At 43.9% G+C, this 24,674-nt stretch overlaps 1 protein-coding gene across 1 annotated transcript in view; it reads left to right on the plus strand.

Annotated features, from left to right (window-relative positions):
- The first annotated feature begins 202 nt into the window (after positions 1–202).
- The window catches only part of SLC5A7 (solute carrier family 5 member 7), an 84,858-nt gene continuing 60,386 nt past the window's right edge, over positions 203–24,674 (plus strand). The window contains exons 1-3 of the mRNA XM_068265300.1: positions 203–462; positions 1,799–2,055; positions 3,654–3,767. Of these exons, the coding sequence (XP_068121401.1) occupies positions 1,878–2,055; positions 3,654–3,767 (292 nt within the window). The 5' untranslated portion in view covers positions 203–462; positions 1,799–1,877. The remainder of the gene's footprint in view (positions 463–1,798; positions 2,056–3,653; positions 3,768–24,674) is intronic.

Raw genomic sequence — 24,674 nt, forward strand, 5'->3', positions numbered from 1 at the left:
GAAGACTCATTAAAAGTCGTGCAGGAGTGGACATCCGTTTCTTTAAGGTGTGCCTGAGTTATTTTAAGCCTATGACGATGTTCTTTTCTATTTTCATCATACCGATTTTTTCTCAGCACCCTTATTCTTTACATACCCCCTTCCAACCATTTTGCTATACCCATAATTATTAATGTATTCCTATCCAAATCCATACAGCACCTTCTGACGTCCAGTATCTTCTCTCTGACGAACTAAGGTCCAGCTTTATAAGACATTTCTTTTAAAAATTCCAGGACTCTCCCTGAAAAGTACCAGTTATCTGCAGCATGTTCAATAAACTAGGACATGGTTAATAATCATTCTTAACAATAATCACACCCTACTGCTGAACAGAAGGTGAAAATAAAATCTGGTCTAAAATCTTACAAGGAACAGGACTTATCTGGCCAGAGGGACAAGACAGTTTAAAGAGCTCCACAGGTAAGAAAGTGAACTACAGCAATTTTTTTAATTGTAAGACTGATGTAAATAATGGATCATTGGGACATCTATTATAGGGTGGAGTGAGAAACACACAGTATGTAAAAAGAGCACGCATAAAAAGAGCACACATATCAAGAGACTGTATCATAGTACTTAGTACCTTTCTTTTTAGCAATCCATTTACACCAACCTAATTAACTAAATGCTTTGATTAAGTAGGAACAGCACCCAGGACAGCTCAAATGCAGAGGCACACTCAGAACAGCACTGAGGCAGATTTTACTTCAAGCATTTCATTTCTTTGTGATTTTAATACCGCTGCACTTTCATGTTATAGTTTTGTATTTAAATCTCCTGTATTCATAAGATAGAAAAAAAGGAAAGAGTTCATTTTCTCCATAGCTCTTGACAGCACGAACTGACAGAGTGAAGCTAACTGCCGCTTAGGAGGTGGATTTCTTGTTTTACTTCACTGGGAAGTATATTGTGGAGGAGCAGAGAAACAGCAGGGGGATTGTGTGCTGAAGCAGGGTGTGTACAGAGGCAGAGCAGGGCGAGGATATAGCCTGAGACTAGGCAGTAGGTGGACAAGGCTGCCTTCAAGAGCCCTTTTACCAGCTGTGTGCCCATGCATCATGTGAGTACTCTGCATGACCATTATGTGCTGTTTTCATCTTCATTTGTTTGTACTTTTATCATTAAGCTAATCATTCAAACTTTTATAGATAGCAAGAAATGTGCAGGGGAAAAATGTAAAAAATGATCTGCAAAGAACAGTGATGGAAATGTGTGATGATGCACAGTACTTAATACACTGCACAGTTATATAGTGGGTGTGTAATAGTTGATTGTAATTATAAAAGGTCACTCACTGATTAAATAGGCTTATTTCCATAAGGCTTCCATATTAACACAAAATCATACCTCCGTGGGATAAGACACAAATAACACATATAATAAATACAGTTTACACAGTTATATATGTACAGTAATGCATGTGTTTTATAGCAATGTCCTCTCCTTTATCCAGAGTGACATAACCAAACACAATTCAATATTGCTGCTATATGATAGCCATACACCAATAAAGGAATGTTATGTACCAGCATGGCATTCTTTACTTGTTGTGAAGGAATGGTACATGAATGAAAAAAATTACAGACGTTTTAGAAAAGTGATTGATCGCAGAGAGAGCTCTGAGTATCTCTTAGGCTCTGTTTACAGGTGACTAACTTGTTGATATTCATCGGCGACTTTTTTAGTACTATCACAAACTGTCTTGTTGAATTCCTATTGCCTAACGGAAAAGATGATATGCATGTTCTTCTTTCAGTGCTGTATGGGTGGAGGACAAATGTGCTGCACCTGCCCCGGGATATTAATGAAGTAACCAGATTGGGATTGGAAAGAAGATGGCTTTCCACGTGGAGGGTCTGATTGCTATCATCGTGTTTTACCTGGTTATTCTGTTTGTTGGGATCTGGGCTGCCTGGAGAACTAAAAACTCACGTGGTGATGGAGATCCTCGAGAAGGGATTATTGTGGGAGGAAGAGACATTGGACTGCTTGTTGGTGCTTTTACTATGACTGGTAAGAGAGCATTCCTTGGTAAATCCTCATACACATGCTGAGTTACTGGCATCCAGAGCCATTGTTGGAGATCGTTCTGGATGACAGCTTCAGGATCAGTCACTGTAAATCTATGAAGTCTGTTCTGTTCTATGGAGAGAGGAGGGGGACATGGAGCAGGAGACAAACAAACAGCATGGGGAGAGCAATGGGCTCATTCACCTTTTGCCATTAAGCGGTCTATCATGACAAATTATTAAACATCAATGTAAGAACCTTATACTGATGCTAGATTTTTGCACAAGATGATCATGAAGAATTGTCTCTAACAACAAAAATGTAGTGCGTGTATGAAGGAGCAGTTAAAAATGGACGTAAAAATGGAGCAGTTAAAAAGACGTAACTAATTTAAAAGGGCATCTGCTATTAGCAGGCATGCTTTTAAACAAGATGTTTAAATGGATTAAAGTGTTAAGGTTAAGTGTGTGTGTGTGGGAGGTGTTAAGGTTAGGTGAGTTGTGCATGGGGTTAAGGTTAGTTGCCCGGCAGGGATAAGGTTAGGCAGCCTTCTGGGGTGGTTAAGGTTAGGTACCAACCAGAGGGCTTAGGGGTTAAACACACCACCAGGGGGAGTTAAGGGCTATGCACCACCAGGGCAGTGAAGGGTTAGGCACCACCAGGGGGGTCTTAGGGTTAGGCATTACCGGGGGTTAAGGATTAGGCACCATGAGCAGAGGGTTCTGTGTGAGAGTAGGGAGAGGTTAGGTCATAGTAAAATATCAATAAATATTAGTGATATTCTAATATTTATCCTGCACCCTTTTAAACAGGCATCTTTTTCAAATGTACACATGTACAGATCTTAAAACTTATCAGCCGCCGGGCTCAATGTATTGCTTAAAATAAAAAGAGGCATTAAGAGTGCCTTCTAGAATTATACATTATTATATCTAAAGATTAAGTGAGAAATTCTCTAGAGGAGTTAATTTTGGGAAAGACTACCAAATAGCTGTACATCGTTGAAAATATCCAATGGGTTTGAGAGAAAATTAAAAATGAAAAAAAAAAAAAAACCAAACAAACAAAAGTTCTACTAGGGAAAATACAAATATGCTGTGAAAATCACAGAACGTTTTAGGGACATAGATCAAATAATATAAATTTCATTTTAATATACCAAACATGAAATACTATATTATTGAGACAAAGAAATATGTGTGCCATTACACTCCAATTTAATTTAATGAGCTGCTGTATAGCTGTTAAAATAGTCAACTAGTGAAATAGTTAAGGAATAGTGGTCTGTGGGATTTTTTCCCACTACCTAGTTTGGTTAAATGTTACATAGTTGGTTATACAACCACTCTGCAAGTAATCTATTACATAATAGTAAAATAACTATTGTTTACACACTAGACATGTTTAAATAGTTTGAATAGTTTTAACTTTAATATGTCGCCATTCTTTAAGTGCAGAGCCGTGTTTTCTTAAAACAAATCTTTACTGATTTTCTAGACACACCAATGGATAGGAAATAATACCATCAGTAATATAAAAGATATGTTTTCATCATGTCAAGAATATTTGACTAAAGTTTTATTTCCAATGTCTTTAATTAGCAACGTGGGTTGGAGGAGGATACATTAATGGAACCGCAGAAGCAGTGTATGTCTCAGGCTATGGGCTGGCTTGGGCTCAGGCACCGATTGGCTACTCCATTAGCCTTATTGTAGGTAAGTTCTAATTAAATTACATGTATTGATATTTGTCTCAGTCAAAACTTACTGTGGTTGTCCTCAAATTAAATAAGAGTTGAGGAATACAAATATCAGGGAGATGCGGAGGTTAATGCATGCTTAATTTGATAAGGAGACATTTGTAATCTATGCTCCATTGAGACACTGCACTTAAATAATCTGTTCAAACCTCCAAGGCAGTGTCCTGCTTTATTTCAGCCCTAAAATGTCATATAAAAGATAATCCAATGACATTCCTTGGAGGATGAAAGTCTAATATATAATTACTTTAGATGGATTCAGATAATTGGCTCATTTTGATTGAAAGGAAGGGGACAAAAACACATAAACCATAATGTTTTTTATTTACTGAAAAAATGATTGCGCTACAGTATCATAAAAGGCATACAATTGTATTTAAAGTTACAGGCACATGTGAATGGTGTTACTCTACTACTCAGAATTCATATCTTTTTTTCCATAGCCTGTACCATAACACTGTTACTGCAAACAAATATGTATGTGAATATGTACTACTTTGTCTGCAAATCTGCCATTGGGCAATCAGTTCCCTACCTGCAGGACCCCTCTCCCCCTCTTTTCACCTGTCAGCTGAACCCCCTTCCCCATCCCATCCTTGTTGACACCTTCAGTGAGGGGGCCTATATTTCATGGGTCATAAAAGAAGTGTAATCACCATGACTCCCTTAACCATTTGATGACCCTGGGCTTAAACCCCCCCTAGTGACCAGGCTATTTTTCACAATAGAGGGCTTGTGCCGCTTGGTCAGGTTGCTGCACAGCCCTACAGCTTGGCACACAAATGTTTTTTTCCTCCTTTTAGTGTCCTTAATAGGACCCCCCCGTGCCGTCCTAATCGCCATAGGATGGCAATTGCCACCTATCCCCGCATCTCATAAGCATCAGCCTATGTGAGGCCACACAGATCGATACGCTCTGAGGGACAGCCCAGTGTCCCTCGCACAGCGCTGCAGAAGATAGCAGCACTGTACAATTGTAAACAAAGGGAAATGCTTTCCCCTGTTGGCTCTCAACAGTCTGCTAGCCACGATCACAGCTAGCACTACAGGGAACGATTGCACATGCGCGCGAGTGTTCCCTGGTAAACTGCAGCTCCAGGAGTTGACGCCAATCCGCGTTAGGCAGTCCTGGGGCTGCCGCCACAGTCACGCCCATCGGTGTGACGCGGTCGTTATGTAGTTAACAGAGCTGTCAGCGTGATTCCGCCCAACATGACACCCTTCTTATTCCCACTGAAATGACCACGTCACCATAATATAATCACTTTTCTTATCATTAGTCAAGCTTTCCCCCCAGTAATACTATGCCACCCCACTCCATGTCAAGTGGCAGTCCCTATTTTCCTGCCTGCCTCCCTTCTGGTGATTCCATTTCCCACAGTTGGCACCCATTTGATGTCTGAAGAACACCAACAGGAGATTGATGAGACGTGTGAGATGTGATGTAGGCAGGACAAGTGGTACTGAGGAGGGAGCTGTGTGTTGAGGAGAGGACCTTGTGTTGATTGAAGAGTAACAATATAAACACATAATCTTATGTAGATGCTAGCTGGATTAGTAAGGCCGCACCCCTAGTTAGCAATATTTTATACAGTTTACCAGTGTAAATAGTTGGTCTTATCCACAAGCTTCTCTAAGTAAAAGCCTCTACATTTTTTCCTATAGTGGGCTGCACATATCAAGTTGCTTCAGATTTGCTTGGCTGTTGGATCCTTTGGATGCAGGATAGTTTGTATTTAGTGTGCTGCTGGGTTTCAAGAAAACAGGATTTTCAATAAAGATTATTATAATTACTTAGTATTTTTACATTGGTAGTGGGTAGGATGGAGGCACCCAATGTATGCTTTATTTTGGTATTTTTAAATGCAAATAAAAAATTAAATAATAAAAGAGAGGTAATTGCTTACCTGTCCAGAAGATATAGACACCAGCTCAACTGGAAAAAAAGTTTTTATTCAAAAAGCAATCTGACAACGCGTTTCACAGGTCATGGCCCGCTTCCTCAGGTCAATACAAAATGCCTTGATAGCATAGGGGATAGAGTAAGGCGCCTATACTCTATCCTCTATGCTATCAAGGCATTTTGTATTAACCTGAGGAAGCAGGCCATGACCAGTGAAATGCGTTGTCAGATTGCTTTTTGGATAAAACATTTTTTTTACAGTTGAACCGGTGTCTATATCTTCTGGAGAGGTAAGCAATTACCTCTCTTTTTATTATATACTTTTTTATTTGCATTTAAAAATACCAAAATAGAAGCGTACAAGAGGAATCGGCGCTGGAGGCTTGGGTGCAGGACACAGCCAGTATATGGCTGATCCTGCTGCCGCACAAGTCCGGGCCGTGTTAATTACTATTCCCCCTCCAGGCCGCCATGGATAGTGGGGGAATGAAATAATTCAGCTTCCAGCTATTGCTGGAAGCCGTATTATTGTTTTAAAAGCAACTTCAGCTCTGTCTTCTGACGTCGCTGAAGTTACTCCGTGCCTGCTATAGCCATAGTTCCTATTACGGCCTATGGTGGCGCCGGCTGCGCCCAAGTCTCCTGCGCTGCTGCGCCCAGGTCTCCAGGGCTGTATTCAGTGTGTTCGAAATAGAACACACATTGGGTGCCTCCATCCTACCCACTACCAGTCACACCTCTTTTGGGGTAATAGCTTTGCAGTTTTTCTGGAAAGTATATCGTACTACAGGAGAGCGACCATCCAGTATCCAGCAGGACCTGGAGTACCGAGCGGGGATGGTTAATTCCCTGAAAGCCTATACAGTGGTACAAAATACATGATCATGTGATATGGGCTGGTTAGGTAGGCCCAGTAATACAAGAACAGGCTGTCACAGGAAATGAGCACACGATCCTGTAGTCTACACTAGGGAAGGGAGGACCCTGCCAGAGGCACCCTGCATTGTGTACAGGGTGTTTAAAGTTGCATCAATGAAAGCAAGCCACCCTGGCCCAGAGGAAGCAAAATAGTCCCAAACCATGATACTGCTACTACCATGTTTTGCAGATGGAAGAAGGTCATTTTGTTGGAATGCTGTTTTTACTTTGCACAAAAAAACATTTTCAGTCAAACAAAAGAAGTTCTGTATTTCTCTTATCCATCTATAGAACATTTGTCCAGTAGCTTTCTGATTTTCTTTAGAAAACCAGATGAGCTATAATAATATTCTTCTTGCATAGACGTGGGTTTATCCTTTCACCTCTGCTGTGCACACCCTTGTTGATCAATGTTCTCTTAATGGTGGACTTATAAACAGGGACATTTTTCAGTACAGGAGAGGTCTACGTTTTTTTAGACCACTGGCAGAAGTACCACGGAAGAACTCCCATGACCTCAGAGGTTTGGAGCTGAGGGTCCAATGTTTTACTTTTATTAACATAGGAACTCAACCTTCAGCACTCACTTGCTGCTATCCCCCTCTCCTATGTAGATTAGTGCAGCCATGGTAGATTATAAGTATTTCAACTGCATGGAGGACAGACAGAGATGTCTCATAGTGGCTACATGTGCTATGAAGGTGGGGGGAGCATGCAATTGTTGGCACAATAAATATTGGTGGTGGCAAGGGTGTCATGGTGACCACTTTTGTAATGAGAGGCCACAATGATCATACTTGTTATGGGTTGTGTCATGGTGGCAGCACTTGTTATATAGAAACGGAAAGTCATTAAGGCTGAGGAGTCATTTACATGAAGTTCTTGCTCCCTCATGTAGTACAACTTATGTATTTATTCTTGAGTATGTACACTGCACTTTTATGCTATTAGGTTTTAATTGCATTAGGAATCTTATTGTCAGGCTTACTGTGGTTTTGAGCTTGATAGACTGGTTATGTTTGATATTCGCATTGTATTTATGATCATTACATGTTCTCCACTGGATGCGTTTAAATAGTTTTAGCTTCCGTCCTTTTTTTGTACCAATAAAGTTTGTTTTATATATTACTATGGTGTGGTGTAGGTTTGTATAGGATCCTTCCTCTTTTTTTGTATTTACTGGTACATGTTATATTCATCCTTTCTGCATGCTCCATATTATGGCATATTTTTCTTATTAATGTTGTTGATGGTGCTTGCCCCTTGTGTTGTTGTTGTCATATATGCCTACTTTATCCTCTCTATCTCACCCTTCCCAACTCTTCCTTTGACATAAGTCTGGGGTTTCTTGAGACTTCCCACATCTTGCTCCAAATACAGAATTTTTTTGGAGTGAGTGACACAAGTGTTTAACAGTTCTCTTTGTACTGTTATTCAGTATTACTTTAAAAAAGGGGAGATAGGGTAGCTTAGCACTACTCATACATTTATTGCCATGAAAAGTACAAGGTGCATGTGAAAAAGGGGTGTTAGGGTTCCAAGTAAGCAACATACGTGGCCAACACCCGGAGCTGAGAGGGTTTGTGTGGGATATTATTGGGAGGGAGGAGGCACCTCAAGATGTAATGTGTGGAAGGGATAATATCAGCTGAATAAAGCATAAAATAAATAAATACATTTTTCATAGAAACCAGACACTTGAATGATAACGCATGTCATGGATCGCAGTCCATTTCCTCAGATCAAATAACACTAGCAGTTTGCAAGCAGGAAGCATCCCTATGCGTAGATGTGCTCCCTGCTTGTGAAAGTGTCTGGTTTCTATTAAAAATGTATTAATTTATTTGGGCTACCCCCTTTTTTTTAAATTTCTATTTCTGAAGAAGATCATAGCACAGGCAACCAGTCGTCAGCCCGGGCACGGTTGGCACCCACTGCTACATCCAGGGTATTCATGTAATTAAGGCGCCAGGAAATTTGGGCGCAGGGCAAAGCTGAAAAATTGCTCACCTTGCTCCTGCAAAAGTCCCGGTGGCATTAATTACTATTCCCACTCCAGGCCACCATAGACTCTGGGGAAATACGCAATTTGGCTTCTAGCTATTGCTGGCAGATGAATTATGCTGTTTTTATACTAATTGGGGCTCCATCTTTTGACATTGCCCAAATTACAGTCTGAGTGCCGCTATAGCCGTAATTTACATTACAGCCTATGGCAGCGCCCAAATTTCCAGAGCCCTTTTTGCCTGTTTCGACATCCAGCACCCTCAGCTAGCCAGATAAGTACTGCACTTGTTTGTTTAACCCTTTCGGGACCGGCTGCCTAATCCCCCTTAAGGACCAGGCGATTTTGCATGGGGGGCGCATTTGGGGAGAGTCAGACAGCCGGATCCCTGCTAGGGCTTAGGTGGGCATGGTCTTCCTAGTGTGGCCAGGTGTCCCCCGTATTGCAGGCAGACTTTACTCACCTCCCAGGCTCCAGCGATGAGCCGCTGTGGACACCTCTGCTCTCGTCGGCATCCCCACTCGTACTGCCGCTAAGTCCCGGGTCGTGGCTTAATGACATCATCCATTTAGTGTGTTTAACCACTTGAGGACCGCAGGCTTTACCCCCCTTAAGGACCAGACCCTTTTTTTCCATTCAGACTACTGCAGCTTTCACGGTTTATTGCTCGCTCATACAACCTACCACCTAAATGAATTTTGGCTCCTTTTCTTGTCACTAATAAAGCTTTCTTTTGGTGCTATTTGATTGCTGCTGCAATTTTTACTTTTTATTATATTCATCAAAAAAGACATGAATTTTGTCAAAAAAATGATTTTGTTAACTTTCTGTGCTGACATTTTTCAAATAAAGTAAAATTTCTGTATACATGCAGCACGAAAAATGTGGACAAACATGTTTTTAATTAAAAAAAACCATTCAGCCTATATTGATTGGTTTGGGTAAAAGTTATAGCGTTTGCAAACTATGGTGCAAAAAGTGAATTTTCCCATGTGGAAGCATCTATGACTTTTCTGACCACCTGTCATGTTTTATGAGGGGCTAGAATTTCAGGATAGTATAAATACCCCCCTAATGACCGAATTTTGGAAATAAGACATCCCAAAGTATTCACTGAGAGGCATGGTGAGTTCATAGAAGATTTTATTTTTTGTCACAAGTTAGCGGAAAAGGACACTTTGTGACAAAAAAGAAAAAAAAAGTTTCCATTTCTGCTAACTTGCGAAAAAAAAAAAAATCTGCCACGGACTCACTATGCTCCTCTCTGAATACCTTGAAGTGTCTACTTTCCAAAATGGGGTCATTTGTGGGGTGTGTTTACTGTCCTGGCATTTTGGGGGTGCCTAATTGTAAGCACCCCTGTAAAGCCTAAAGGTGCTCATTGGACTTTGGGCCCCTTAGCACAGTTAGGCTGCAAAAAAGTGCCACACATGTGGTATTGCCGTACTCAGGAGAAGTAGTATAATGTGTTTTGGGGTGTATTTTTACACATACCCATGCTGGGTGGGATAAATATCTCTGTAAATTACAATTGTTATTTTTTTTACACACAATTGTCCATTTACAGAGATATTTCTCCTACTCAGCATGGGTATGTGTAAAAATACACCCCAAAACACATTATACTACTTCTCCTGAGTACGGCGATACCACATGTGTGGCACTTTTTTGCACCCCAACTGCGCTAAGGGGCCCAAAGTCCAATGAGTACCATTAGGATTTCACAGGTCATTTTTGTTTCAAGACTACTCCTCACGGTTTAGGGCCCCTAAAAAGCCAGGGCAGTATAGAAACCCCACTAATGACCCCATTTTAGAAAGAAGACACCCCAAGGTATTCTGTTAGGAGTATGGTGAGTTCATAGAAGATTTTATTTTTTGTCACAAGTTAGTGGAAATTGATTTTAATTGTTTTTTTTCACAAACTGTCATTTTCCGGTAACTTGTGACAAAAAATAAAATCTTCTATGAATTCACCATACTCCTAACGGAATACCTTTGGGTGTCTTCTTTCTAGAATGGGGTCATTTGTGGGGTTCCTATACTGCCCTGGCATTTTAGGGGCCCTAAACCGTGAGGAGTAGTCTGGAAACCAAATGTCGCAAAATGACTTGTGAAATCCTAAAGGTACTCACTGGACTTTGGGCCCCTTAGCGTGCTTAGGGTGTAAAAAAGTACCACACATGTGGTACCGCCGTACTCAGGAGAAGTAGTATAATGTGTTTTGGGGTGTATTTTTACACATACCCATGCTGGGTGGGAGAAATATCTCTGTAAATGACAATTGTTTGATTTTTTTTACACACAATTGTCCATTTACAGAGAGATTTCTCCCACTCAGCATGAGTATGTGTAAAAATACACCCCAAAACACATTATACTACTTCTCCTGAGTACGGTGATACCATATGTGTGGCACTTTTTTGCACCCTAACTGCGTTAAGGGGCCCAAAGTCCAATGAGTAGCTTTAGGATTTCACAGCTCATTTTTGTTTCAAGACTACTCCTCACGGTTTAGGGCCCCTAAAATGCCAGGGAAGTATAGGAACCCCACTAATGACCCCATTTTAGAAAGAAGACGCCCCAAGGTATTCCATTAGGAGTATGGTGAGTTAATAGAAGATTTTATTTTTTGTCACAAGTTAGCGGAAATTGATTTTAATTGTTTTTTTTTCACAAAGTGTCATTTTCTGCTACCTTGTGACAAAAAATAAAATCTTCTATGAACTCACCATACTCCTAACGGAATACCTTTGGGTGTCTTCTTTCTATAATGGGGTCATTTGTGGGGTTCCTATACTGCCCTGGCATTTTAGGGGCCCTAAACCGTGAGGAGTAGTCTTGAAACCAAATGTCGCAAAATGACCTGTGAAATCCTAAAGGTACTCATTGGACTTTGGGCCCCTTAGCGCACTTAGGGAGATGTGTTGCCAACCGTCAGTAAATTTACTGACAGTCAGTAAAAAAGACAACAAATCTGGGCTGTCAGTAAAGTCCATGAAAAACTTTGTGGTGTCAGTAAAAAAACCTCTACTGCTTATCAGTTCACGTATCACTGTGAAATGTACACTGCTCTAGCTAAAGGTGGCCATACATCTGTAGACTTGTGGTCGATCGACCATCAGACAAGAAAATTATTGATATTATAAAAATCACTGCCACCAAGAGCATGTCTTATTGCCAATCAAACAAATCTCGGGCTGAAATCGGTTGCATGTATCAATCGGACATGCTGGAAAATCTCAGGTTGGCATGCTTGATCGGGTGTGCAGCAGTAAGGGCTGCGATAATCAAGAACAAACGTGATGGAAACCCCCGGTCGCATCCCCCAAATGTAAATGTATCAAAGTCCACCCCCCACCCCAGATGCCGTGCATTAATACTTCACCTGTCCGGTGTCCGCCACTGCACTCTTCTTCCTCATTTGCGCCCAACGTGGTTGCCGGTGTATTGCATGTGGGGCGCATACCGGTATGTGATATCTTTCATTTAATTACAGTAATATTAGATGTCAGTAAAAAAAAGTGTTCTGTCAGTAATTTTTTTTGTGCTTTGTCAGTAAAAATGTATTTCCAAGGTTGGCAACACTGACTTAGGGTGTAAAAAAGTGCCACACATGTGGTACCACCGTACTCAGGAGAAGTAGTATAATGTGTTTTGTGGTGTATTTTTACACATAACCATGCTGGGTGGGAGAAATATCTCTGTAAATGACAATTGTTTGATTTTTTTTTACACACAATTGTCCATTTACAGAGAGATTTCTCCCACCCAGCATGGGTATGTGTAAAAATACACCACAAAACACATTATACTACTTCTCCTGAGTACGGCGATACCACATGTGTGACACTTTTTTGCAGCCTAGGTGCGCTAAGGGGCCCAACGTCCTATTCACAGGTCATTTTGAAGCATTTGTTTTCTAGACTACTCCTCACGGTTTAGGGCCTCTAAAATGCCAGGGCAGTACAGGAACCCCACAAGTGACCCCATTTTAGAAAGAAGACACCCCAAGGTATTCCGTTAGGTGTATGGCGAGTTCATAGAAGATTTTATTTTTTGTCACAAGTTAGTGAAAAATGACACTTTGTGAAAAAAACAATAAAAATCAATTTCCGCTAACTTTTGACAAAAAATTAAATCTTCTATGAACTCGTCATACACCTAACAGAATACCTTGGGGTGTCTTTTTTCTAAAATGGGGTCACTTGTGGGGTTCCTATACCGCCCTGGCATTTTACGGGCCCAAAACCGTGAGTAGTCTGGAAACCAAATGTCTCAAAATGACTGTTCAGGGGTATAAGCATCTGCAAATTTTGATGACAGGTGGTCTATGAGGGGGCGAATTTTGTGGAACCGGTCATAAGCAGGGTGGCCTTTTAGATGACAGGTTGTATTGGGCCTGATCTGATGGATAGGAGTGCTAGGGGGGTGACAGGAGGTGATTGATGGGTGTCTCAGGGGGTGGTTAGAGGGGAAAATAGATGCAATCAATGCACTGGGGAGGTGATCGGAAGGGGGTCTGAGGGGGATCTGAGGGTTTGGCCGAGTGATCAGGAGCCCACACGGGGCAAATTAGGGCCTGATCTGATGGGTAGGTGTGCTAGGGGGTGACAGGAGGCGATTGATGGGTGTCTCAAAGTGTGATTAGAGGGGGGAATAGATGCAAGCAATGCACTGGAGAGGTGATCAGGGCTGGGGTCTGAGGGTGTTCTGAGGGTGTGGGCGGGTGATTGAGTGCCCTAGGGGCAGATAGGGGTCTAATCTGATGGGTAGCAGTGACAGGGGGTGATTGATGGGTAATTAGTGGGTGTTTAGGGTAGAGAACAGATGTAAACAATGCACTTGGGAGGTGATCTGACGTCGGATCTGCGGGCGATCTATTGGTGTAGGTGGGTGATCAGATTGCCCGCAAGGGGCAGGTTAGGGGCTGATTGATGGGTGGCAGTGACAGGGGTGATTGATGGGTGGCAGTGACAGGGGGTGATTGATGGGTGATTGACAGGTGATCAGTGGGTTATTACAGGGGGGAAGAACAGATGTAAATAATGCACTGGCGAATTGATAAGGGGGGGTCTGAGGGCAATCTGAGCGTGTAGGCGGGTGATTGGGTGCCCGCAAGGGTCAGATTAGGGTCTGATCTGATGGGTAGCAGGGACAGGTGGTGATAGGGGGTGATTAATGGATGATTGATGGGTAATTAGTGGGTGTTTAGGGTAGAGAACAGATGTAAACAATGCACTTGGGAGGTGATCTGACGTCGGATCTGCGGGCGATCTATTGGTGTGGGTGGGTGATCAGATTGCCCGCAAGGGGCAGGTTAGGGGCTGATTGATGGGTGGCAGTGACAGGGGGTGATTGATGGGTGATTGGCAGGTGATTGACAGGTGATCAGTGGGTTATTACAGGGGGGATAGAGGCATACAGTACACAGGGGGGGGGGGTCTGGGGAGAATCTAAGGGGTGGGGGGTGATCAGGAGGGAGCAGGGGGCAGTTTAGGGCATTAAAAAAATAGCGTTTACAGATAGTGACAGGGAGTGATTGATGGGTGATTAGGGGGGTGATTGGGTGCAAACAGTGTTCTGGGGGGTGGGCAGGGTGGGGGGGGTCTGGAGGCTGGGGTGGGAGATCAGGGGGGCTGTGGGTAAAAAAAAATGTGTGGTGCATACTCACTACTGCTTCCTACTCGCTGGTGGTCTCTGGAACAATGAGACCACGAGGCGAGGAGGAAGCGTATATAAAGCACTTTGTTTACCTAGCAAAGTGCTTTATACACTTAATTTAACTATATTGCGGATTTCCTCCACCCGCTGGCGCTGCTAGATGGCCGGGGACTGGAGTCTAAGTCCCCGCCATCGATCCCCGGCGGAGGATGGCGTCACGGATGATGCGATCGCTCCGCCCATGCCCGTATAAGGACCGCCGCCTCTGTGCATGCGGCAGTCCTTGCGGGATCCACTTTCCGGCCGCCCCTGTGCAGTGGGTGGTCGGTAAGTGGTTAATGTCTGCAAGAGACAAAAGACACTGATTTTTTACATCAAACTTTATGTATTTTACATCAGGGGCGTCGCTAGCCCTATTTTGGGGGGCACGGTCCCCCTAATCTGACCTGGGGTGCCCCGAATCTCTTCCCCAGGGGTGCCCGGCACTGCCCGCTGTCCCCTCCAGGCCGCCGCTGCCCCCCCCCCCTCCCCGGCTGTCCCCTCGGCCAGAGTGTCAGACCTCGATCAGCGGCGACCAGAGGACCTAGCGTACACCGCTGATATGCGGAAGTGACATCACTGGTCGGGTCGCCCGCTGATCGAGGTCTGCTGGCTGCGAGGTGAGGGAGGTCCCGGTCACTAACTACCTAACGGGGGGCGCCTGTCACTCACTATCTACCGGGGGTCCCTGTCACTCACTATCTAAAGGGGGTCCCTGTCATTCACTATCTAACGGGGGTCCCTGTCACTCACTATCTAAAGGGGGTCCCTGTCACTATCTAAAGGGGGTACCTGTCACTCACTATCTAAAGGGGGTCCCTGTCACTCACTATATAACGGGGGTCCCTGTCACTCACTATCTAACGGGGGTCCCTGTCACTCACTATCTAACGTGGGGGGGCACCTGTCACTCACTATCTAACGGGGGGCGCCTGTCACTCACTATCTAAAGGGGGTTCCTGTCACTCACTATCTTACGGGGGTTCCTGTCACTCACTATCTAACAGGGGTCCCTGTCACTCACTATCTAACGGGGGGTCCCTGTCACTCACTATCTAATGGGGGTCCCTGTCACTCACTATCTAACGGGGGTCCCTGTCACTCACTATCTAATGGGGGTCCCTGTCACTCACTATCTAACTGGGGTCCCTTTTACTCACTACCTAACGGGGGTCCCTGTCACTCCACACCTAACTGGAGGCACCTGTCACTCACTACCTAACTGGAAGCGCCTGTCACTCACTACCTAATGGGGGTCCCTGTCACTCACTATCTAACAGGGGTCCCTGTCACTCACTATCTAATGGGGGTCCCTGTCACTCACTATCTAACGGGGTCCCTGTCACTCACTATCTAACGGAGGTCCCTGTCACTCACTACCTAACCTGGGGGGCGCCTGTCACTCACTAGCTAACTTGGGGCTCCCTGTCACTCACTACCTAACCTGGGGGGCTACAACATTAAGGGGGCATTCTGCCTATTTATGTGAAATGCTGTCTATTTATGTGCCTCCTGACTGCTGAATTTGTCTTGTTGGGAGCCTTATGATTTGTTGGGGGCCTCAAGATTGCTGAATTTATCTTGTTGGGGCCCTCATGATTTGTTGGAGGCCTCATGATTGCTCAATTTGTCTTGTTGGGGGCCTCATGTTTGTTGGGGCCTCATGATTGCTGAATTTGTCTTGTTGGGGGCCTCATGATTGCCAAATTTGTCATGTTGGGGGCCTCACGATTGCTGAATTTGTCATGTTGGGGGCCTCACGATTGCTGAATTTGTCATGTCAGGGGCCTCACGATTGCTGAATTTGTTATGTCGGGGGCCTCACAATTGCTGAATTTGTCATGTCGGGGGCCTTACGATTGCTGAATTTGTCATGTCGGGGGCCTCACGATTGCTGAATTTGTCTTGTTGGGGGCCTCATGATTTGTTGGGGGCCTCATGATTGCTGAATTTGTCTTGTTGGGGGCCTCACGATTGCTGAATTTGTCTTGTTGGGGGCCTCATGATTTGTTGGGGGCCTCATGATTGCTGAATTTGTCTTGTTGGGGGCCTCACGATTGCTGAATTTGTCATGTTGGGGGCCTCACGATTGCTGAATTTGTCATGTTGGGGGCCTCACGATTGCTGAATTTGTCATGTCAGGGGCCTCACGATTGCTGAATTTGTCATGTCGGGGGCCTCACAATTGCTGAATTTGTCATGTCGGGGGCCTTACGATTGCTGAATTTGTCATGTCGGGGGCCTCACGATTGCTGAATTTGTCTTGTTGGGGACCTCATGATTTGTTGGGGGCCTCATGATTGCTGAATTTGTCTTGTCGGGGGCCTCACAATTGCTGAATTTGTCATGTCGGGGGCCTCAAGATTGCTGAATTTGTCATGTCGGGGGCCTCACGATTGCTGAATTTGTCATGTCGGGGGCCTCACGATTGCTGAATTTGTCTTGTTGGGGGTCACATGATTGCCAACTGTGAGACTATGGGAAAAGCTGAATCCTTATCATATGAGACAATAGCATTAAACCTACTTTTTTAGCTTTTTAAAACAGAAAATAAAACTGGGAGGTTCTAAAAAATTGAATACATTTTTCAGGAGTAGGGTGGATGAAAGTGTTTATCTTCACAGTTTATTTTCAACTTGGATTTTCCATAATGTTCATGTATGAGTTAAAACGTTTGTACAGTATTTAGTTTAAATTGCTGTTGCCACTTTGCGATAGATAAGTGACTTTTGGGTTGCAGTTTGGGCACTCGGCCTCCAAAAGGTTCGCCAATACTGTCCTAATCTAATGTCCCACCATTGCTAGGTTCATGTAAATTTGTCTCCACCCGTTACCACACCTACATTTTGGTCCATGGCCCACCCATTTTTGGTGCGGTGCGATAAGCGCGCCGCACAACGTGATCCTCATATTTTTGGCACGCTAGCTGCAGTGTGCTGAATTCTGCTGCCTACAGTATGTTCAGTATACGCTGTTCTCTAGTGCCTGCACTGTTTGCTGATCTACCTCCAGTGTGTACAGTGTAAGGTGTTACTCTGTGCCTTTACTGATTGTAAACCAACTGTATTGTATGCTGATCCCCGCTACTTTCAGTATGTACAGTATTAGTTGCAAAGCCTTGTACACACATACAATTTTGATTAGCCAATTTTAGCTCTGTTCATCAAATTCATTGTCTGTTGGCCCACTTACTGCACGGGGGTGGTAAAATTGGTCAGTGATTGACCAATCAAAATTGTATGTGCGTATAAATCTTTGATCTATGCCTATACTGATTGTAAATTATCTAAATAAAGGATAGGGGGCTCCATCCAATATTTCGATAGGCAGGCCCGTTATCTGTAGCTTACACCGCTGCTAAGTTCATGTACATTTGGCCCCACCCATGACCACGCCCACTCACCTCGTGGCCACGCCCATTTTGCCATGTCGCACTGCGCGCGCCGCATATACCCCCCCCACCTAGTGCCCACAGGTGCCCCCCCATCTCCTAGGACCCTAGAAACGCCCCTGTTTTACATCTATTCTCTTTTTGAATATTAATTGTTGTGTAAAATTATAATTGACAATTGGAATTTCAATGCCCATGTACCTAAATTAAAAATGCAGTGAATGAAACTGTGAAAGTAAGATAACTCAAGCAATATCATAAAATTTCCTCAACAGTAAGGCAAACTTGCCACTCTCAAAATGTTTCTAATGTTTCTAGCTCTAATTAGTGCTAAGGATGTATGTTCAATCCTCAAAGTTGTAGAAGGAATATAGTGAACATGAAGGATTGGCTTGAAACAATAGGGCCAGATCCAATTTACTTTTTCTCCTAAGCTTCTCCTACTAGATCATTTTTCATCTTCTGTTTAATAACTTTTTAACACTCTGCAATTGCAGAAGTACCAAAAGGTAGGTGAAAAGTATTGTCAAAATAATTTTGAATATTTTCGTGCTTGCTGGTGGCATTTTATTGATAAGATGTGAAAATATCATCTAGGAGAAAACTTGAAGAAAAAGTGAATTGTATCAGGCCCTATATTCTTTATACTCAATTATTAAGTTTATGAATTGTTATCTCTGTCTTAACCACTTGCCGACCGCACACTCATAACGTGCGTCGGCAAAGTGGCAGCTGCAGGACCAGCGACGCAGTACTGCGTCGCCAGCTGCAGCCTAATTAATCAGGAAGCAGCCGCTCGTACGAGCGGCTGCTTCCTGTCAAATCACGGCGGGGGGCTCCGTGAATAGCCTGCGGGCCGCCGATGGCGGCTCGCAGGCTAGATGTAAACACAAGCGGAAATAATCCGCTTTGTTTACATTTGTACGGCGCTGCTGCGCAGCAGCGCCGTAAGGCAGATCGGCGATCCCCGGCCAATCAGCGGCCGGGGATCGCCGCCATGTGACAGGAGACAGCCTGTCACTGGCTGCACAGGACGGATAGCGTCCTGTGCAGCCCGCTTACCAAAGGGGGCCAGGTAGGAGAGGGAGGGGGAGCATTTCGCCGCGGAGGGGGGCTTTGAGGTGCCCCCCCCCGCCAGCCACTCGCAGGCAGCAGAGATCAGACCCCCCCAGCACATCATCCCCATAGGGGGGAAAAAAGGGGGGCAATCTGATCTCCCTGCCTGCACCCTGATCTGTGCTGGGGGCTGCAGAGCCCACCCAGCACAGATCAATCAAACTAGCGCTGGTCCTTAAGGGGGGGTAAAGGGTGGGTCCTCAAGTGGTTAAGGTGGCCGTACACAATGCAATAAAATGATCCAAATTTACGGCAATTCGATAAAAACAATCGGTATTCCCCCAAAAAATTGAAAGTTGCTCTTATTTCGTTTGAGCGAGAAATCTTGTTTTCTTTTTTCAATTTAAGTTAATCGAGTTGTGGCTTTTTCTAATCAGTTTTTATGAAGATTGAAGGGTGTAGGGTAGACCAGTGTTCCCAAACCCTGTCCTCAAGGACCACCAACAGTGCATGTTTTGTGGGAATCCACAGAGGTAGTTAACCTCTTGAGGACTATGGTGTTAAACCCCCCTAGTGACCAGGCTGTTTTCTACTTAATTGGCCACTGCAGCTTTAAGGCCAAGCTGCAGGGCCACACAACACGGCACACAAGGGATTCCCCCTCTTTTCCCCCCACCGACAGAGCTCTCTGTTGGTGGGGTCTGATCGCCCCCTCTGTGTTTATTTTTTTTAAAATAAATATTTATTTGTTTTTTTTTATATTTATTACTATTTTTTTATTATTATTTTTTTTACAACCCCTCCCTCCCACCAGCCGGCAAATCACGGCGATCGGCTGCCATAGGCTTCTACATATGAGAGCTGATCGCTCTTTTGTCCCCAAGGGGGACAGCCATGTCACACGGCTGTCCCCAGTACAGCGCTGCTGCTGATCGCGGTGCTGTACATGTAAATACACAGCGGTTTCGCTGTGTAACAGTCTTCCGAGCGGCGATCTCCTGCAAACTGCTGCCCCAGGACTTTACGGTGATCGGTGTTAGGCGGTCCTGGGGCTGCTGCCGCGGCCTCTTCCATCGGCATACCGCGGTCGGCAAGCAGTTAATCAGCTCTGCTGAGACACCAACTACCTCACCTGTGAATATTTGTGGTTTCCTACAAAACATGTACTGTTGGTGGGCTTTGAGAATAGGGTTGGGGAACTCTGGGGTAGATTGTCAATTTATTAAATTATAGACTCAAGAAAGAGTTTTCAATTTTTTTCATAATTGAGTAATAATTGAACACACATTTGTGGTACATTGGTCAGATTTTGTAAATGTTACAATTAATGAGAAAAATTTTAATTGTTGAGTTAAAAAGAAATTTAAATAATTGTATGATGTGTGGTCACCTTTACTGTAACATACATTGCATTTCCGTCACTTAGAATGCACATATAGCTCTATGTAGCTCCAATACTCTGTATGAACATAGCATTATTTTCTGTGTGATAAAGAAATGTCAGACAGATGTAATGAGAAGAATACAAATCTACTGACGGTGGATGAGCAATTTGCTGCGTTTGTGTAGAAAGGGGAGTTATAATTCCTGAAATTCAGTTGAGTATAAACATAAGACTGGAAATGCAGCACATGATTTCTCAATGTCCTGCTATGAATTATGTGCCTCTGGATCATCTGGGTCATGTGACGATGATGCACTGCTTTAGAGGCAGTGGGACCCGTTTGAGATTTATAAGAAGTATACAGGAGGATGGAGGAGAGTCATCTGCCTATTCTTTTGATTTTGTGACCACTATGTGATAGATACCACTGCAGTTTTGCCACTGTGGGTTCTCTGTAGGACTCTCCAGAGCACAGAGCCTTCCTTCCATTTTAATTTCCCCTGATTCCTGATGCTGTAACTAACAGAATTCTTCTGTTGTTGCGAACAGAATTATTCATCATCTTCTCTCATCTAACAGTAATCAAGATACATAGGTGGGCACTAGAAAATATATTCAAACCACATTTCAAAATCAGCAAACAAGAATCCCACCCATATTTTATAAGAGCAGACTATCTGTCGTAAAAATGTCAGTAACCCATCATGTAATGTACTGTATGTGCAGGAAAGAACTATGAAGTCAATGTCACGTCTATCAAATAAACCTTTGGTATTATTTGTGAACATTAACGCTAGCATACTTTCTGTAGCCTTCTGACAGTAGTACACACATTAGCCTCCAATAATAATAATAATAATAAAATAATAACTTCATCATAGCTAGATATCTTTCTCTGGAATAAGCTTTATCCACCTGGGCGTTACGGACGAGCTCAGCTCGTCCAGTAACGTCGCGGTGGATTGCTCAGACCCTGGTGGTCCGATTTGCATAATTTTTTTTTATACATGCAGCTAGCACTTTCCTAGCTGCGTGTCTTACCCGACCGCCGCCACTCGCTGCCGATCCGGCGCTACCCGCCGCTAAAGAGGCCCCCCCCCAGACCCCTTGCGCAGCCTGGCCAATCACCGCCAGGCTGCGCTATTGGGGTAGATCGGGACTCCCTGTGACGTCACAACGTCGATTACGTCGATGATGTCATTCCGTTCATCGCCACGGCGGCGGGGAAAGCCCTGCAGGAAATTCCGTTCAGAACGGGATTTCCTGATAGGTATTCACGCCGGCGACAATCGGAAGGGTGGGAGGGAGAGAGCAGGGAGGTGGGAATCATGTAGCTAGCGATAGGCTAGCTACATGGAAAAAAAATTAGGTAAAAAAAAACCTCCCGTCCCGCGGCCGTGCGCCACACGGAATCAAAACGCCAGGTAGCTTAAGTACCAACAACAGTCATCATCCATGTACTAGAAGTTCAATACTAGTTGCTGAATCTCCTGTAAGAGACCCTACAGGGGTTCTCGGCTTAATTTATGCAATGAAATTATACATTTCATGGATTTTTCTCTTGCTTACTGAACTTGTACTGGTAGAAAATCAATATGCATCATTGTTAACTGACACCAGAAAAGCCCTAGGTCTGTCTATAGCACATGCAATGACTTTTACAATTTGTCATCTACTATAACCATAAAAGTTTGCAGGGTGAGAAACAGCTGCTGACTCAGCAAAGTAAGCTAAATGCGTGCTTGCTACTTATGCAATATCCGAACTGGGGAGGACTCTACTAGATATTACTTTGTATTCTAGTTATGAAAAATATTTTTTTACAAGATATTAAAAAGAGAAGTAGTGTAAAGAATTATTATTCTACTTCTGTCAAATAGCATATACCAGCTTAAACATTGGATGGTAACCTAAGTATACATAGCATCTGTTTCCTAAAGCATTAACTCTCTCTATCTATTTAGCTAGCTGTGTCAGCAATGGGATTCTTGGGTTGACAAGCAGCCTCGTATTTTTAATTGTCTCAGTCTTGCACCCATGTTGCATTGTTTTGCCCACTTTTTTCAGCCACTTTTTAGCATCTGCAAGAGCATTGAACAAGGTAGGTGGAGTCTCCCCTCTAAATTTACAAATTTGTCAAGACTGCTTATCATCTAAATCAATGAACTCCCTACCAGGGCCAATCATGGGTGAATTAGGACCCTGGACAAAAATAAATATGCCCTGTCCAATCAGTGGCATAACTAGACTTAATGGGGCCCTCTGCAAAAATGATAGCATGGGGCCCCCTTGGTCCCTGAACCCCATTCGGGTCACGTGATCGGGAACCGGCGAATGGCAGCAGAGAGTTTTCTGGAAGCAGGAAAAAAAATTACACATGCTCCTGCACATGGTTTTTGTGAGCAAACTGTGAGGTTTTTTTTTGCTAATTGATTGCACTTGCAGTTGGGGAGATGAAGGAGGAGGGGCCCCAAAGCCTCTCACAGGGGTGACACCTTCAAGCAAGCCCTCAAAATACATTTCTTTAAAATGTCCTACCCCCATCTACCTCGGTCTAACTTTCTCAGTCAAGCACTTTACCACAGCTCTACCTCATGTGTCCCTCCACCACCCTTTAGATTGTAAGCCTTTGACAGGGTCTCCCCCCTTAGAGTGTCCTTCTAAATCTTGCAACCCCAGCAATGACACCCCACTCATGGACTAACTCAGACTTTAATTGCTGGGTCTCTGTAAGATGAATCTTATACCCTGTTTGCATGTATAACATTGTGCTATATTGTATAACCGTTTGCTACCTCCCTGTCTGTCACCCCCTCATTAAAATTTATGTATCCTTATTTATTTTCCAGTGCTGCGTAATATGTTGGCACTTTATAAATAGAATAAATAATAATAAAAACAATATGCCAATGCATTCGATATACTGTAGTTGTATTAGGTGGCCTTTGCTCTATCCCTCCGCCCCCCCCCCCTAGATAGCAGCATTAGGTGGCCTTTGAAAGTTGTGGGTACACACCTTCAATTTTGATTGCCCAATGATTGGCCTTTTTTAACACCTCCATTTAGTATTAGGGCAACTTTTTTTGAATACAGGTAGTCCTCGGTTAACGAACGAGAAGCCAGGAGGAACAATGGAGGAAGCGAGAGGACGGGCTGAGGACCTTCCGGGCACCACGAGGGCACCTTCTACTGCCGAGGATCAGGTGAGTAGGCCTCTATTTACCTTCCGCTGCCCATATTCTTCTTTTTCAACGGGGCAGAACAGGTAGTCCCTGGCGGGCGTAACGTCATGCGACGGGGCGGAGCTATGGTCGCGGCGTTCGTATCGGCGGGTCGATCGTAAGTCGGGCGTTCGTAACCTGGGGACTACCTGTACTATGAATATGTTGTCTAAGTAAACTCTCATACAGCATGGAGGTGGTAAAGTTGATCAGTAATTGGCCAATCAAAATTGGAGGTGTGAACCAGGATTTAGTTTTGAAGCTGAGCAAAGGCAATCATTTTGGTGCACTGTATATGACCATTTTTACTACTAATCCTAACTACAGCGCTTTATGAAAGTATCAGGAAGTATACATCATTTAGATACACCCCTCAGTATCACCCCTCACTAGTCTGCAGCAAAGCAGAAAGGTCTGAATCCTGTTTATTCCACTGGTGAATGTGAGAACAAAAGAAAAATATTACTAACTAAAAGCAAATTAACCACTATATGACCGCGTGAACGCAGCGGCTCCCCAGGACCGTGTAACGCCAATTTGCATCAAATCCTGGGGGCGTGTGGTGCAGATCATGCATGCCGATGCGCACGCAACTCCGCTTGAATGATGGAGCTCTGCACTGTCATCAGTCTCCCAGAGGCGATTGCCGCTAGGAGACTGTTAGACAGTGAAACCGCTGTCTATTTACACTGTACAGTGCTGCGATCTACAACAGCGCTGTACTGGGGACAGTCGTGTCACTCGGTTGTCCACCTGGGAGGCTCAGGAGCGATCAGCTCTTATAATCTGATGCCTATGACAGCCGATCGCTGTCATTGGCTGGCAGGGGGAGGGAGAAAGAGGGAAAAATAATACAATAAATAGGTACATTAATTCAAAAAAATGTAAACAAATAAATATACAAAAAAAACAACAAAAACATTGGGGGAGCGATCAGAGCCCACCAACAGAAATCTCTGTTGGTGGGCAGAAAAGGGAGGGTGATTCATTTGTGTGATGCGTGGTATGGCTCTGCAGCAAGCTTTTAATGCTGAAGAGCCCCCCCCCCCCCAAAAAAAAATAGCCTGGTCACTAGGGGGGTGTAAGCCTACGGTCCTCAAGAGGTCAATATCTTTCTAACCACAGCTGCTAAACAAGCAGCCACAGTTCCAATCACCTAAAACAGATTGTTTAAAAAGTTCAAGGCCATAATAGGCCTTATGTCTAATAATTGTAGCCTTGTATGGCTCGTTTAAAGGATTTGCGGCTCCAAGCAAATACGGTACAATGAATTGCATTGGGAG

The sequence above is a fragment of the Hyperolius riggenbachi genome, chromosome 2 (assembly GCF_040937935.1).
Source record: "Hyperolius riggenbachi isolate aHypRig1 chromosome 2, aHypRig1.pri, whole genome shotgun sequence".
NCBI classification, from domain to species: Eukaryota; Metazoa; Chordata; class Amphibia; order Anura; family Hyperoliidae; genus Hyperolius; species Hyperolius riggenbachi.